This window comes from Bombina bombina, chromosome 4 (genome assembly GCF_027579735.1).
Source record: "Bombina bombina isolate aBomBom1 chromosome 4, aBomBom1.pri, whole genome shotgun sequence".
NCBI classification, from domain to species: Eukaryota; Metazoa; Chordata; class Amphibia; order Anura; family Bombinatoridae; genus Bombina; species Bombina bombina.
Window position 1 is genome coordinate 38,834,577 of NC_069502.1, and position 17,281 is coordinate 38,851,857.

Genomic DNA, 17,281 nt, shown 5'->3' on the forward strand with positions numbered 1-17,281 from the left:
AGATGATCACCACTTTGGGCACATACTCTCAATGCAAAAAGGTTCACTAAGCCCAGATAAATATTTTTGTTAACCACCTAACAATGAGGGGCCTGAGCCCCCCCCCCCCCATAGAAAACAAAGGGCTCCACTCATTATGAAATAGGGTGTTATTTTATGGGGAGTCTCTGAAAACCTCTCTCCCCTTTATCAAAAAACCTAGTGAAACAGGCGACCACTACACTGCTGATTAACTGCAGAAGAGGGGGGTTTCCTTCCCCTTTAAGTAAAGCAAAGGGGAGATATGGGCTCAGTAATTGGCTGCCCACCTTCCACAGATAATCTGTCCCATTGTACTTTGTTTGATAGTAAATAACAAGTGAGGGTATTCCAAAGGGCTGAGGCACTTACAATAACTAAGTAGAGGATGTATCTGAGCCATCCTGAGCACAGACATGTTAAATCCTCGCTCCTGCAGGCAGCGTAATTACCAAATCCCCAGTCTAAAAACATAATTTATGCTTACCTGATAAATTTATTTATCTTGTAGTGTATCCAGTCCACAGATCATCCATTACTTATGGGATTATATCTCCTTCCCAACAGGAAGTTGCAAGAGGATCACCCACAGCAGAGCTGCTATATAGCTCCTCCCCCAGCTGTCATATCCACTCATTCGACCGAAAACAAACAGAGAAAGGAGAAACCACAGGGTGAGGTGACTGTAGTTTAATTAAAATTTAGACCTGCCTTAAAAGGACAGGGCGGGCCGTGGACTGGATACACTACAAGAGAAATACATTTATCAGGTAAGCATAAATTATGTTTTCTCTTGTTAAGTGTATCCAGTCCACGGGTCATCCATTACTTGTGGGATACCAATACCAAAGCTAAAGTACACGGATGATGGGAGGGACAAGGCAGGATTAAGCGGAAGGAACCACTGCCTGAAGAACCTTTCTCCCAAAAACAGCCTCCGAAGAAGCAAAAGTATAAAATTTGTAAAATTTGGAAAAGGTGTGAAGCGAAGACCAAGTCGCGGCCTTGCAAATCTGTTCAACAGAGGCCTCATTTTTAAAGGCCCAGGTGGAAGCCACAGCTCTAGTAGAATGAGCTGTAATCCTTTCAGGGGGCTGCTGTCCAGCAGTCTCATAGGCTAGGCGTATTACGCTCCGAAGCCAAAAGGAAAGAGAGGTTGCCGAAGCTTTTTGACCTCTCCTCTGTCCAGAGTAAACGACAAACAGGGAAGATGTTTGACGAAAGTCCTTAGTAGCTTGTTAGTAAAACTTCAAGGAACGGACTACGTCCAGATTATGTAAAAGACGTTCCTTCTTTGAAGAAGGATTAGGACACAATGATGGAACAACAATCTCTTGATTGATATTCTTGTTAGAAACCACATTGGGTAAAAACCCAGGTTTGGTACGCAGAACTACCTTATCTGCATGAAAAATCAGATAAGGAGAATCACATTGTAAGGCAGATAGCTCAGAGACTCTCCGAGCCGAGGAAATAGCCATCAAAAACATAACTTTCCAAGATAAAAGTTTAATATCAATGGAATGAAGGGGTTCAAATGGAACTCCTTGAAGAACCTTAAGAACCAAGTTTAAGCTCCACGGGGGAGCAACAGGTTTAAACACAGGCTTAATTCTAACCAAAGCCTGGCAAAATGCCTGGACGTCTGGAACCTCTGCCAGACGCTTGTGCAAAGGAATAGACGGAGCAGAAATCTGTCCCTTTAAGGAACTAGCTGATAATCCTTTGTCCAAGCCCTCTTGGAGAAAGGACAATATTCTAGGAATCCTAACCTTACTCCATGAGTAATTCTTGGATTCACACCAATAAAGATATTTACTCCATATCTTGTGGTAGATTTTCCTGGTAACAGGCTTTCGTGCCTGTATTAAAGAATCAATGACTGACTCGGAGAAGCCACGCTTTGATAGAATCAAGAGTTCAATCTCCATGCAGTCAGTCACAGAGAAATTAGATTTGGATGATTGAAAGGACCTTGTATCAGAAGGTCCTGTCTTAGAGGCAGAGTCCATGGTGGAAAGGATGACATGTCCACTAGGTCTGCATACCAAGTCCTGCGTGGCCACGCAGGCGCTATCAGAATCACTGATGCTCTCTCCTGTTTGATTTTGGCAATCAGTCGAGGGAGCAGAGGAAACGGTGGAAACACATAAGCCAGGTTGAAGAACCAAGTCGCTGCTAGAGCATCAATCAGCGTCGCTTCTGGGTCCCTGGACCTGGATCCATAACAAGGAAGCTTGGCATTCTGGCAAGAAGCCATGAGATCCAACTCTGGTTTGCCCCAACGATGAATCAATTGAGCAAACACCTCCGGATGGAGTTCCCACTCCCCCGGATGGAAAGTCTGACGACTTAGAAAATCCGCCACCCAGTTCTCCACGCCTGGGATATGGATTGCTGACAGGTGGCAAGAGTGGTACTCTGCCCAGCGAATTATTTTTGAGACTTCTAACATCGCTAGGGAACTCCTGGTTCCCCCTTGATGGTTGATGTAAGCCACAGTCGTGATGTTGTCTGACTGAAATCTGATGAACCTCAGTGTTGCTAACTGAGGCCAAGCCAGAAGAGCATTGAATATCGCTCTTAACTCCAGAATATTTATTGGAAGGAGTTTCTCCTCCTGAGTCCACGATCAGGGAGTTCCAGACTGCACCCCAACCTAGAAGGCTGGCATCTGTTGTTACAATTGTCCAATCTGGCCTGCGAAAGGTCATATCCTTGGACAGGTGTACCTGAGACAACCACCAGAGAAGAGAATCTCTGGTCTCTTGATCCAGATTTAGCAGAGGGGACAAATCTGTGTAATCCCCATTCCACTGACTCAGCATGCATAATTGCAGCGGTCTGAGATGAAGGCGCGCAAATGGCACTATGTCCATTGCCGCTACCATTAAGCCGATTACCTTCATACACTGAGCTACCGAAGGGCGCGGAATGGAGTGAAGAACACGGCAAGCATTTAGAAGTTTTGATAACCTGGACTCCGTCAGGTAAATTTTCATTTCTACAGAATCTATAATAGTCCCTAAGAAGGAGACTCTTGTGAGTGGGGATAGAGAACTCTTTTCCTCGTTCACTTTCCACCCGTGTGACCTCAGGAATGCCAGAACTATCTCTGTATGAGACTTGGCAACTTGAAAGCTTGACGCCTGTATCAGGATGTCATCTAGATACGGAGCCACCGCTATGCCTCGCTGTCTTAGAACCGCCAGAAGTGAGCCCAGAACCTTTGTAAAGATTCTCGGGGCTGTAGCCAACCCGAAGGGAAGAGCTACAAATTGGTAATGCCTGTCTAGAAAGGCAAACCTTAGAAACCGATGATGATCTTTGTGAATTGGTATGTGAAGGTAGGCATCCTTTAAGTCCACTGTGGTCATGTACTGACCTTCTTGGATCATGGGTAGGATGGTCCGAATAGTTTCCATTTTGAAAGATGGAACACTGAGGAATTTGTTTAAGATCTTTAGATCCAAAATTGGTCTGAAGGTTCCCTCTCTTTTGGGAACCACAAACAGATTTGAATAAAAACCCTGTCCTTGTTCCGTCCGCGGAACTGGATGGATCACTCCCATAACTAGGAGGTCTTGCACAAAGTGTAGGAATGCCTCTTTCTTTATCTGATTTGCAGATAGCCTTGAAAGATGAAATCACCCTTGTGGAGGGGAAGCTTTGAAGTCCAGAAGATATCCCTGAGATATGATCTCCAACGCCCAGGGATCCCGAACATCTCTTGCCCACGCCTGGGCGAAGAGAGAAAGTCTGCCCCCTACTAGATCCGTCGCCGGATAGGGGGCCGTTCCTTCATGCTGTCTTAGAGGCAGCAGCAGGCTTTCTGGCCTGCTTGCCTTTGTTCCAGGATTGGTTAGGTTTCCAGGCCTGCTTAGATTGAGCAAAAGTTCCCTCTTGTTTTGAAGCGGAGGAAGTTGATGCTGCACCTACCTTGAAATTTCGAAAGGCACGAAAATTAGACTGTTTGGCCTTTGCTTTGGCCCTGTCCTGAGGAAGGGTGTGACCCTTACCTCCAGTAATGTCAGCAATAATTTCCTTCAAACCAGGCCCGAATAAGGTCTGCCCCTTGAAAGGAATGTTGAGTAATTTAGACTTCGAAGTCACGTCAGCTGACCAGGATTTAAGCCATAGCACCCTACGCGCTTGGATGGCGAATCCGGAATTCTTAGCCGTTAGTTTAGTCAAATGAACAATGGCATCAGAAACAAATGAGTTAGCTAGCTTAAGTGTTCTAAGCTTGTCAATAATTTCAGTCAATGGAGCTGTATGGATGGCCTCTTCCAGGGCCTCAAACCAGAATGCCGCTGCGGCCGTGAGAGGCGCAATGCATGCAAGGGTCTGTAAAATAAAACCTTGTTGAATAAACATTTTCTTAAGGTAACCCTCCAATTTTTTTATCCATTGGATCTGAAAAAGCACAACTGTCCTGAACCGGGATAGTAGTACGCTTTGCTAAAGTAGAAACTGCTCCCTCCACCTTAGGGACCGTCTGCCATAAGTCCCGTGTAGTGGCGTCTATTGGAAACATTTTTCTAAATATAGGAGGTGGGTTAAAAGGCACACCCGGTCTATCCCACTCCTTGCTAATAATTTCTGTAAGCCTTTTAGGTATAGGAAAAACATCAGTACACACCGGCACCGCATAGTATTTATCCAGCCTACACAATTTCTCTGGTACTGCAACTGTGTTACAGTCATTCAGAGCAGCTAATACCTCCCCAAGCAACACACGGAGGTTCTCAAGCTTAAATTTAAAATTAGAAATCTCTGAATCAGGTTTCCCCGAATCAGAGATGTCACCCACAGACTGAAGCTCTCCGTCCTCATGATCTGCATATTGTGACGCAGTATCAGACATGGCCCTTACAGCATCTGCGTGCTCTGTATTTCTCCTAACCCCAGAGCAATCGCGCTTGCCTCTTAATTCAGGCAACCTGGATAATACCTCTGACAGGGTATTATTGATGATTGCAGCCATGTCCTGCAAGGTAATCGCTATGGGCGTCCCTGAAGTAATTGGCGCCATATTAGCGTGCATCCCCTGAGCGGGAGGCGAAGCGTCTGACACGTGGGGAGAGTTAGTCGGCATAACTTCCCCCTCGTCAGAATCTTCTGGTGATATTTCTTTTACATTTAAAGACTGATCTTTACTGTTTAAGGTGAAATCAATACATTTAGTACACATTCTCCTATGGGGCTCCACCATGGCTTTCAAACATAATGAACAAGTAGTTTCCTCTGTGTCAGACATGTTTAAACAGACTAGCAATGAGACTAGAAAGCTTGGAAAACACTTTAAACAAGTTTACAAAATTTGAAATAACAGTGAAAAAAGGCAGTTACACTAACGAAATTTTTACAGTGTATGTAACAAGTTAGCAGAGCATTGCACCCACTTGCAAATGGATGATTAACCCCTTAATACCCAAAACGGAATAATAAATGACAAAAACGTTTTTTCAAACAGTCACAACAACTGCCACAGCCCTACTGTGGCTTTTTACCTCCCTCAAAAACGACTTTGAAGCCTTTTGAGCCCTCCAGAGATGTCCTGGATCATGCAGGAAGAAGCTGGATGTCTGTGTCTGTAATTTTTGCTGTGCAAAAAAACGGCAAAATAGGCCCCTCCCACTCATATTACAACAGTGGAAAGCCTAAGGAAACTGTTTCTAGGCAAAATTCAACCCAGCCATGAGGAAAAAAAACTAGGCCCCAATAAGTTTTATCACCAAATACACGATTAAACATGCCAGCAAACGTTTTATATTACACTTTTATAAGAGTATGTATCTCTATTAATAAGCCTGATACTAGTCGCTATCACTGCATTTAAGGCTTTACTTACATTAGTTCGGTATCAGCAGCATTTTCTAGCAAATTCCATCCCTAGAAAAATATTTTAACTGCACATACATTATTGCAGGAAAACCTGCATGCCATTCCCTCTCTGAAGTTACCTCACTCCTCAGAATATGTGAGAACAGCCATGGATCTTAGTTACTTCTGCTAAGATCATAGAAAACGCAGGCAGATTCTTCTTCTAAATACTGCCTGAGATAAACAGTATACTCCGGCACCATTTAAAAATAACAAACTTTTGATTGAAGAATAAACTAAGTATAAAACACCACACTCCTCTTACGACCTCCATCTTGGTTGAGGCTTGCAAGAGAATGACTGGATATGACAGTTAGGGGAGGAGCTATATAGCAGCTCTGCTGTGGGAGATCCTCTTGCAACTTCCTGTTGGGAAGGAGAATATCCCACAAGTAATGGATGATCCGTGGACTTGATACACTTAACAAGAGAAAGCAATATTATTTATTAACATCTATATATCAACCAATCACCATCCAGTGAATCGGTTAATCACAAAATAACTAATTTGAGTTATAGTGGAGATAAAAGCATGAGATTAAAATCCTCCATTTTATAAAAGTAAGAGCCACAGCATTATTGTGTAGAAATTTAGCAAATCTAGGCAAGGATTCCTGCTTGCTTATCCTCAGAAATACTCTGTATACATTGTTACCAATGCACCAGGGAACTCTGGGTAAGATATGCAAATTAGATATTCAATATCTCACACTTTTTGTTTTGATCTAGAAACTAAGAGTAAGAGGTCACTTATGCTCAACAGGGATAGACTGCTCAATGGCTACAAATCTATTGGTGGACGGCAACATGCGCTAAAAACATGACAATAAAAATGTAACAATGTGTTCCTTCAGTAATAATTACACACAAGCTAAAAATATACATTTGTAAAAATGGAAATGACTGTTATCACTCATATGTCAGTACTACTGAAGAGCATTTACCAGACAAACTAAAAAAAAAACGGTTTCCCTGAATGTGATTAATAAGCGCTTACCTGGTGCGTCTGGGCAACGTCTGCCTCTGGAGGTGGGTTGCTGGTGTTGAGGATAGTCCCATTGGACGGCATCATTAAAAATAGATGACTTTATAACCGAAGTCCTGGCTTTGTTGGTTAAGAAACAAGGGGATCCAAAGAATGTATAGTAGCACTTGTTATAAATCCCAAATATTACAAAAAAAGTGGAAAAAAATATTGTTAGAAAAAAGCACCAAAGGGAACAGTTGACTTTCTTCTCTCCGGATCTTCCTTTCAACTTCCTGTAAAAAAGAAAAATAAAGAGAATGACTAACCAGACACCCAAGGGTTATTTACAGGGGCAGAAAGGTGCATACATTAGCTGCTGAATAGTGGAAATATGATATATTGCAAGTTAGAGACATAAAATACAATTTTTGTCTTTTAAATTTACCTTTATTAATTTTGCTTCATTCTCTTGGTATCCTTTATTGAATGAGGAGCAATGCACTACTGGGACCTAGCTGAACACATTGGTAAGCCAATAAAAAGAGGCATATACCTGCAGCCACTAATCGGCAGCTAGAACCCAGCTGCTAAGCCTATCTAAGTATGCTTTACAACAAAGGATACTAAGCTAAAAAAATACATTTGTATGGGGGGGGGGGAAGAAATTTGGGGTTTTATATTCTTTTAAATTGACATTAAAATGAACAAGATTGTGATATAAAATGTTTAATTATGTATAGTAAAAAAACAAAAAACTTTGCAATACAATTTCCATTTATGCCATTTTCCTGTAATTTAACTGAAATTTATCCAAATTCCTGTGTTGCTATAAAGAATTGGCTGCTTCCATGTTAAAACCTAGGTTTTCCTTATCTAATATCTTCTGCTGAGGACAATTAATGACATAGTGTGTGCAAGCAACAGCTGTGTGGAATATAACAATGTTGCAGAGTCTTTAAAACCTAACATATACAATTCTTAAATATTGGTATATTCTGTACAATCATTGTTTGCACATCTGTCCCTAAACCTAGGTTTCAACATGGCAACACTCATTACTTTATAAAAACTAAAGTACTTTATAGAAACAAGTGTTACACTTCTCAATATTTAAACAGCTAATATAAGTTTTAAAAATACATCTACATTTTATTATTTGTCTCATCTTTGCTTTGAATACATTATTATATCTAGCATGTTAATGTCCCTTTAAGTTAAAGGTTACATGTCACCTTAAGTGCTGTTGTTGAGAGGACATTTTTAAGTTGAAAGTAAAGGCTATTGGTTTAGAGGTGCAAGCGGCACCTCATTGGTAGAAGAGCGATGTGCCATGGGCGGCCGTAGACGCTGGGTGTAGCGCTGTCCCGCAGAAACGGGAGTTTAGCACGATTTTTTTACATATCTCATCACTTAAACTCCACTTGATTTTTAGTGATGGTAAATCCTAGCATTTGTTAAACCGTCCCTTTAAAGCAAGTAAGCTTTTATTTACAGTACTGCCTGTCACTATGAAATGCATTATTTTATGTGCACACAAACAGCCACAAAAATGTATATTCAAGCGATAGTTTTCAGAAGCATCCACAGTTATAGGGCAATTATAGAGCCAAACCCAGTCATTTACTGCCCAATGTCAGCCAGTGCCCATGGGCTTGCACAGCTGTGTACCAGAACAGGGTAGCTCACAACTGGCAGTAACGTAAATGTTATATATTTTTTATTTAAACAGACATTAGACACCTTGAAATAACAAGTTATTGCTATTGTTCTGCAATAGAGCTTGTGTGTTTCAGAATGGATTAACAAATTGTTCACTGCAATTATTTGTCCAGTGGTCCACAATCACATGACTTAAAGTGTTACAGGAGTAACGAAGAGTAGCCACTGCCATTATGGTAAGCAACACTTGAACTGTTTTGCAATATGTTATCTTTTCACCTCTGCTGAGGCCAGTAAGTAACAGATGTATGGCAGGGATAGGCCTGTGAACTTTGCAGTGTGCACTTCCAATTCTCAAATTTGGAAAATTCACAATTTTCCGTCATAAATTACATGAAAGGGGGGCAAAATAAATAATTAACGTAAATTGCAAAGCTTTTTTACTACACATAATAAAACATTTTATAGAACAATCTCAATAAATAAACTGCACTGGAACACTTGCAATCAGATTTTGTTCTTTGAAAGTGTATGTATTATTTGAGAAACTTAAAGGAACATGAAACCTTCATGTTTCTTTCATTATTCAGAGCATATAGTACAATTTGAAATAATTTCACAATTTAATTCTAATATCTAATTTGATTTGTTCTCTTGGTGTCCTTTGTTGAAAATCATACCTAGGTAGGCTCAGGAGCTAGCTGCTGATTGGTGGCTGCACATATGCCTCTTGTCATTGGTAAGCTCTGAATAGTGCATCGCTGCTCCTTCAATGAAGGATACCAAAGAATGAAGTCAAATTGATAAAATAAGTAAATTGGAAAGAAATATAAACTCTATCAAAATCATGAAAGAAACTTTTTGGGTTTCATGTTCCTTTTAACATGGAAAAAGTGCTTATTTACAGGCTAGAGTTTTTGTGTGGATCATTCTTTCCATGTGATTCAGTTTTTACACTTATTATATGCAGGTGAAATGAGTCCTTGTTCCATAGCTCCCCTCACATATCTGCTGCGTCTGATTAAATAGCTCCCCTCACATATCTGCTGCGTCTGATTAAATCGCTCCCCTCGCATATCTGCTGCGTCTGATTAAATATCTCCCCTCACATATCTGCTGTGTCTGATTAAATAGCCCCCCTCACATATCTGCTGCCTCTGATTAAATAGCCCCCCTCACATATCTGCTGCCTCTGATTAAATAGCCCCCCTCACATATCTGCTGCCTCTGATTAAATCGCCCCCCTCACATATCTGCTGCGTCTGATTAAATAGCTCCCCTTACATATCTGCTGCCTCTGATTAAATAGCCCCCCTCACATATCTGCTGCGTCTGATTAAATAGTTCCCCTCACATATCTGCTGCGTCTGATTAAATCGCCCCCCTCACATATCTGCTGCGTCTGATTAAATAGTTCCCCTCACATATCTGCTGCGTCTGATTAAATAGTTCCCCTCACATATCTGCTGCGTCTGATTAAATCGCCCCCCTCACATATCTGCTGCGTCTGATTAAATAGTTCCCCTCACATATCTGCTGCGTCTGATTAAATCGCTCCTCTCACATATCTGCTGCGTCTGATTAAATCGCTCCTCTCACATATCTGCTGCGTCTGATTAAATCGCTCCTCTCACATATCTGCTGCGTCTGATTAAATCGCTCCCCTCACATATCTGCTGCGTCTGATTAAATAGCCCCCCTCACATATCTGCTGCCTCTGATTAAATAGCCCCCCTCACATATCTGCTGCCTCTGATTAAATCGCCCCCCTCACATATCTGCTGCGTCTGATTAAATAGCTCCCCTTACATATCTGCTGCCTCTGATTAAATAGCCCCCTCACATATCTGCTGCGTCTGATTAAATAGTTCCCCTCACATATCTGCTGCGTCTGATTAAATCGCCCCCCTCACATATCTGCTGCGTCTGATTAAATAGTTCCCCTCACATATCTGCTGCGTCTGATTAAATAGTTCCCCTCACATATCTGCTGCGTCTGATTAAATCGCCCCCCTCACATATCTGCTGCGTCTGATTAAATAGTTCCCCTCACATATCTGCTGCGTCTGATTAAATCGCTCCTCTCACATATCTGCTGCGTCTGATTAAATCGCTCCTCTCACATATCTGCTGCGTCTGATTAAATCGCTCCTCTCACATATCTGCTGCGTCTGATTAAATAGCCCCCCTCACATATCTGCTGTGTCTGATTAAATCGCTCCCCTCACATATCTGCTGCGTCTGATTAAATCGCTCCCCTCATATATCTGCTGCGTCTGATTAAATCGCTCCCCTCACATATCTGCTGCGTCTGATTAAATCGCTCCCCTCACATATCTGCTGTGTCTGATTAAATAGCCCCCTCACATATCTGCTGCGTCTGATTAAATAGCTCCCCTCACATATCTGCTGCGTCTGATTAAATCGCTCCCCTCACATATCTGCTGCGTCTGATTAAATCGCTCCTCTCACATATCTGCTGTGTCTGATTAAATTGCTCCCCTCACATATCTGCTGTGTCTGATTAAATCGCTCCCCTCACATATCTGCTGCGTCTCTGCACAGCGGTGGTTCCCCCATATATCTATTTCACTGTCATTGGCCCGAGTAACCCAGCGGAGAGGCTAAGTTACACGGCTGGATTTTTCCATATGGTAAGGGAGTTTATTTACAGCAAACTCATCCCTCAGGACATTAAACCAACTACAGCTCTAGCAAATCTAGTTTTAAATCGTAGCAGGCCACAAAAAACACTACAGAGTGACCTCATTATAGCCACAAGTGGTGCTGAGCAGGATAGGCAGAGGCACAGGTTAAATTCCCCACTAAGCTTTTTAAAGGGACCTGAAACACTATCGGCTAGATTTAGAGTTTGGCGGCCAAAGGGGTGCATTAGCTACGCATGCTTTTTTTCCCCCGCACCTTTTAAATACCGCTGGTATTTAGAGTTCACAGAATGGCTGGGTTTCAGTGCGTTAGGCTCCAAAAAGGGAGCGTAGAGCATAATTTAACGCCACTGCAACTCTCGATACCAGCGGCGCTTACGGACGCGGCCAGCTTCAAAAACGTGCTCGTGCACGATTCCCCCATAGGAAACAATGGGGCAGTTTGAGCTGAAAAAAAACCCTAACACCTGCAAAAAAGCAGCGTTCAGCTCCTAACGCAGCCCCATTGTTTCCTATGGGGAAACACTTCCTACGTCTGCACCTAACACTCTAACATGTACCCCGAGTCTAAACACCCCTAACCTTACACTTATTAACCCCTAATCTGCCGCCCCCGCTATCGCTGACCCCTGCATATTATTTTGAACCCCTAATCTGTCGCTCCGTACACCCCCGCCACCTACATTATCCCTATGTACCCCTAATCTGCTGCCCTAACATCGCCGACCCCTATATTATATTTATTAACCCCTAATCTGCCGCCCCCAACGCCGCCTCCACCTAACTACACTTATTAACCCCTAATCTGCCGACCGGACCTGAGCGCTACTATAATAAATGTATTAACCCCTAATCCGCCTCACTCCCGCCTCAATAACCCTATAATAAATAGTATTAACCCCTAATCTGCCCTCCCTAACATTGCCGACACCTAACTTCAAGTATTAACCCCTAATCTGCCGACAGGAGCTCACCGCTACTCTAATAAATTTATTAACCCCTAAAGCTAAGTCTAACTTTAACCCTAACACCCCCCTAAATTAAATATAATTTAAATCTAACAAAATAAATTAACTCTTATTAAATAAATTATTCCTATTTAAAGCTAAATACTTACCTGTAAAATAAACCCTAATATAGCTACAATATAAATTATAATTATATTGTAGCTATTTTAGGATTAATATTTATTTTACAGGCAACTTTGTAATTATTTTAACCAGGTACAATAGCTATTAAATAGTTAATAACTATTTAATAGTTACCTAGTTAAAATAATTACAAAATTACCTGTAAAATAAATCCTAACCTAAGTTACAATTAAACCTAACACTACACTATCAATAAATAAATTAAATACAATTCCTACAAATAAATACAATTAAATAAACTAACTTAAGTACAAAAAAAAAATAATATTTACAAACATTAGAAAAAATTACAAAAATGTTAAACTAATTACACCTACTCTAAGCCCCCTAATAAAATAACAAAGACCCCCAAAATAAAAAATGCCCTACCCTATTCTAAATTACAAAAGTTCAAAGCTCTTTTATCTTACCAGCCCTTAAAAGGGCCCTTTGCAGGGCATGCCCCAAAGAATTCAGCTCTTTTGCCTGTAAAAAAAAACACATACAATACCCCCCCCCCAACATTACAACCCACCACCTACATACCCCTAATCTAACCCAAACCCCCCTTAAATAAACCTAACACTAAGCCCCTGAAGATCTTCCTACCTTGTCTTCACCATGCCAGGTATCACCGATCGTTCCAGGCTCCGAAATCTTCATCCAAGCCCAAGCGGGGGCTAGACATCCATCATCCGGCTGAAGTCTTCTATCAAGCGACGGCTGAAGAGGTCCAGAAGAGGCTCCAAAGTCTTCATCCTATCCGGGCAGAAGAGTAGATCCGGACCAGCAACCATCTTCTTCCAAGCTTCATCTTCTATCTTCATCCGATGACAACCGGCTCCATCTTGAAGACCTCCACCATACTCTTCTTCCGACGACTTCCCGACGAATGACGGTTCCTTTAAGGGATGTCATCCAAGATGGCGTCCCTCGAATTCCGATTGGCTGATAGAATCCTAATTAAGGTAGGAAAATTCTGATTGGCTGATGGAATCAGCCAATCAGAATCAAGTTCAATCCGATTGGCTGATCCGATCAGCCAATCAGATTGAGCTTACATTCTATTGGCTGTTCCGATCAGCCAATAGAATGTGAGCTCAATCTGATTGGCTGATCGGATTGAACTTGATTCTGATTGGCTGATTCCATCAGCCAATCAGAATATTCCTACCTTAATTCCGATAGGATTCTATCAGCCAATCGGAATTCGAGGGACGCCATCTTGGATGACGTCCCTTAAAGGAACCTTCATTCTTCAGTTGGACGTCGGAAGAAGAGGATCAGTCCGCGCTGGGGGTCTTCAAGATGGAGCCGTTCCTCATCGGATGAAGATAGAAGATGCCGCTTGGATCAAGATGGTTGCCGGTCCGGATGTCCTCTTCTGCCCGGATAGGATGAAGATTTCTTCCCGAAGATGGACTTCTTCATTTGCCGGTTGGATCCAGACTTCAGCCGGAGGATGGACGTCACTCTTCAGCCCCCGCTTGGGCTTGGAGGAAGATTTCGGAGGCTCTTCTGGACAGATCGGGACCCGGTGTGGTGAAGACAAGGTAGGGAGATCTTCAGGGGCTTAGTGTTAGGTTTATTTAAGGGGGGTTTGGGTTAGATTAGGGGTATGTGGGTGGTGGGTTGTAATGTTGGGGGGGGGTATTGTATGTTTTTTTTTACAGACAAAAGAGCTGAATTATTTGGGGCATGCCCCGAAAAGGGCCCTTTTCAGGGCTGGTAAGGTAAAAGAGCTTTTCTTTTTTTTTTTAGAATAGGGTAGGGCATTTTTTTATTTTGGGGGGCTTTGTTATTTTATTAGGGGGCTTAGAGTAGGTGTAATTAGTTTAAAATTGTAATATTTTTCTAATGTTTGTAAATATTTTTTTATTTTTTGTAACTTAGTTCTTTTTTATTTTTTGTACTTTAGTTAGTTTATTTAATTGTATTTATTTGTAGGTATTTAATTTAATTTATTTATTCATAGTGTAGTGTTAGGTTTAATTGTAGGTAATTGTAGGTATTGTATTTAATTTATTTATTGATAGTGTAGTGTTAGGTTTAATTGTAGATAATTGTAGGTATTGTATTTAATTAATTTATTAATAGTGTAGTGTTAGGTTTAATTGTAGATAATTGTAGGTATTGTATTTAATTAATTTAATGATAGTGTAGTGTTAGGTTTAATTGTAACTTAGGATTTATTTTACAGGTAATTTTGTAATTATTTTAACTATTTTAGCTATTAAATAGTTCTTAACTATTTAATAGCTATTTACAGGTAAGTATTTAGCTTTAAATAGGAATAATTTATTTAATAAGAGTTAATTTATTTCGTTAGATTTAAATTATATTTAACTTAGGGGGGTGTTAGTGTTAGGGTTAGACTTAGCTTTAGGGGTTAATCCATTTATTAGAGTAGCGGTGAGCTCCGGTCAGCAGATTAGGGGTTAATACTTGAAGTTAGCTATCGGCGATGTTAGGGAGGGCAGATTAGGGGTTAATACTATTTATTATAGGGTTATTGAGGCGGGAGTGAGGCGGATTAGGGGTTAATACATTTATTATACTAGCGGTGAGCTCCGGTCGGCAGATTAGGGGTTAATTATTGTAGGTAGCTGGCGGCGACGTTGTGGGGGGCAGATTAGGGGTTAAATATAATATAGGGGTCGGCGGTGTTAGGGGCAGCAGATTAGGGGTACATAGGGATAATGTAGCTGGCGGCGGCAGATTAGGGGTTAAAAAATTTAAATATAGTGGCGGCGATGTGGGGGGACCTCGGTTTAGGGGTACATAGGTAGTTTATGGGTGTTAGAGCACAGTAGTTAAGAGCTTTATAAACCGGCGTTAGCCCAGAAAGCTCTTATCTCCTGGCTTTTTTCTGCGGCTGGAGTTTTGTCGTTAGATTTCTAATGCTCACTTCAGCCACGACTCTAAATACCGGCGTTAGAAAGATCCCATTGAAAAGATAGGATACACAATTGACGTAAGGGGATCTGCGGTATGGAAAAGTCGCGGCTGGAAAGTGAGCGTTAGACCCTTTTAATGACTGGCTCCAAATACCAGAGGGCGGTAAAAACCAGCGTTAGGAGCCTCTAACGCTGGTTTTGACGGCTACCGCCCAACTCTAAATCTAGCCAAATGTTTTTCTTTCATGATTCAGATAGAGAATATCATTTTAAACAACTCTAATTTACTTCTATTATCAATTGTTTTTGTTCTCTTGGTATATTTTATTTATTTGCAGGAATATAAGCTCAGGAGCGTGCACGTGTTATACGGCAGCAGTTTTGCAAGAGCACAATTTCCTTCCTTGTAGTGCTCCAGATGACTACCTAGGTATCCCTTCAACAAAGAATACCATGGGAACAAAGCAGATGTGATAACCGAAGTAAATTGTAAGCTTTTTATAAAATGATATGCTCTGTCTGACTCACAAAATATATTTGTGGGTTTTATATCCTTTTAAGAAAGTCATTTTGAGGTTTATTCAGGAAATAAAGGGATTGCAGCGGATCACAAAACATCTCATGCCCATTCCATAAATACTCTGTATTACAGAGCCAGGTTTCCCATTTATTCTGCATGTGACAGTGAAGTGTCACTAATATGCCAGTAGCAAATAACATTAACGCTCGTTATTTATAGCATTTCATTAACAGGTTTTTTCTTATTAAAGACATTTTTATCTATGCATCAAAAATAATTCACTGCTAACAAACTATCTGCCTATGCAATAAAAGCTTAAAGTGATGTAAAATATCATTTTGTTAGTAAAATGTGCATTGTTTTGCAGGCTTGGGACAGACTCCTAAAAAAGCCCTTTAATATTGTTTATCTAATCTCCTTTGTTGGGGCCAATAAGGTAAAGATACTGGCTATGCAGATATCAGCCAATCACTGTGTGTATAGGAGTGCAAGGGGTCTACATTCTACAAAATGCACTCTATGCACTCTAGGGGGAGGGGAAAACACTATGATTTTCAGAGGTAGAGTACAGGAAAAGTAGACAAAATGAATTATGAGAGGGAAAGTTATTTAATCATTTTACGGAAAATTTCATTTTTAGTTTAATATCAGATCTTTAAAGCATGTGGTACTGCAAAGGAAGCCCTCTCTGGCAGCCAAAGGGTTAAACAAACTAAAGCCGTCATCAAATAATAACCAAATAAACTGGTTATTCTGATTTTCAAATCAATCCCAGTTTACTCTGTGCACTTGCCCATAGACATTCATAAAACCTCAAAATCTGAAAGATTTCCATAAAAATACAAATAGTGAAAACCTTGGTGGTTAAATTTCAGGGTGTAAGAAATATAGACTAATATTAGATCAGTTATAGCAGAACAAGAGCTAAATACTGTATTGTAGCCTCTAATATTACATGTGACACATTTATCAACATAAGAGCAAAAAGGCTCCAAACACACACATCTGAAGTTTCTGTACCACTGGATGTAACGGCTTCTGTTTGTGACATGGAAGAGTTTCCATTACTGGGGTAATTGGCTATGATTATAAATAGGCTGATTATGGGCACTGAGGTCATGAGAGGTCACATGTAACTCTGGGCTCTCTGCCCAACATATTGCTAAGCACATTGCCACTGGAAAACCTTATAGAAAGATGTCTGTGCTCTTCATACTGAGGGCTTAAAGTGCTGTTCTAGTGTAAAAAGAGCATATCTAGGTTACAAGTGAAGCACAGAAATATTAGCACTGCTCAAGCTAAATTAATGTCACTTTTATTCTTGCGCTCACATCATAAGTAAAAAGTCACTCGAGCACAACCTTAAATTTATATATAACAATTGGGGTAATTTATTATGGACCTTTTCTAAAAGCATAAAAAATGGTGCTGTTTTAAAGGGCTCAAAAAAATAAAAAATAAATATATATATTTCTCTTGGTATGGTCACTCCTTTAAATGACAGCATACTACAGCAGGCTCAGGAGAGTGCATGTATC

At 40.9% G+C, this 17,281-nt stretch overlaps 1 protein-coding gene across 2 annotated transcripts in view; it reads right to left on the minus strand.

Annotated features, from left to right (window-relative positions):
- LOC128655877 (DNA (cytosine-5)-methyltransferase 3A) overlaps positions 1-17,281 on the minus strand; it is an 877,286-nt gene that overhangs the window by 685,538 nt on the left and 174,467 nt on the right. For both annotated transcript variants that reach the window (XM_053709465.1, XM_053709464.1), the window contains exon 2: positions 6,902-7,164. In XM_053709465.1, coding sequence (XP_053565440.1) covers positions 6,902-6,976 — 75 coding nt within the window. In that variant the 5' untranslated portion in view covers positions 6,977-7,164. The remainder of the gene's footprint in view (positions 1-6,901; positions 7,165-17,281) is intronic.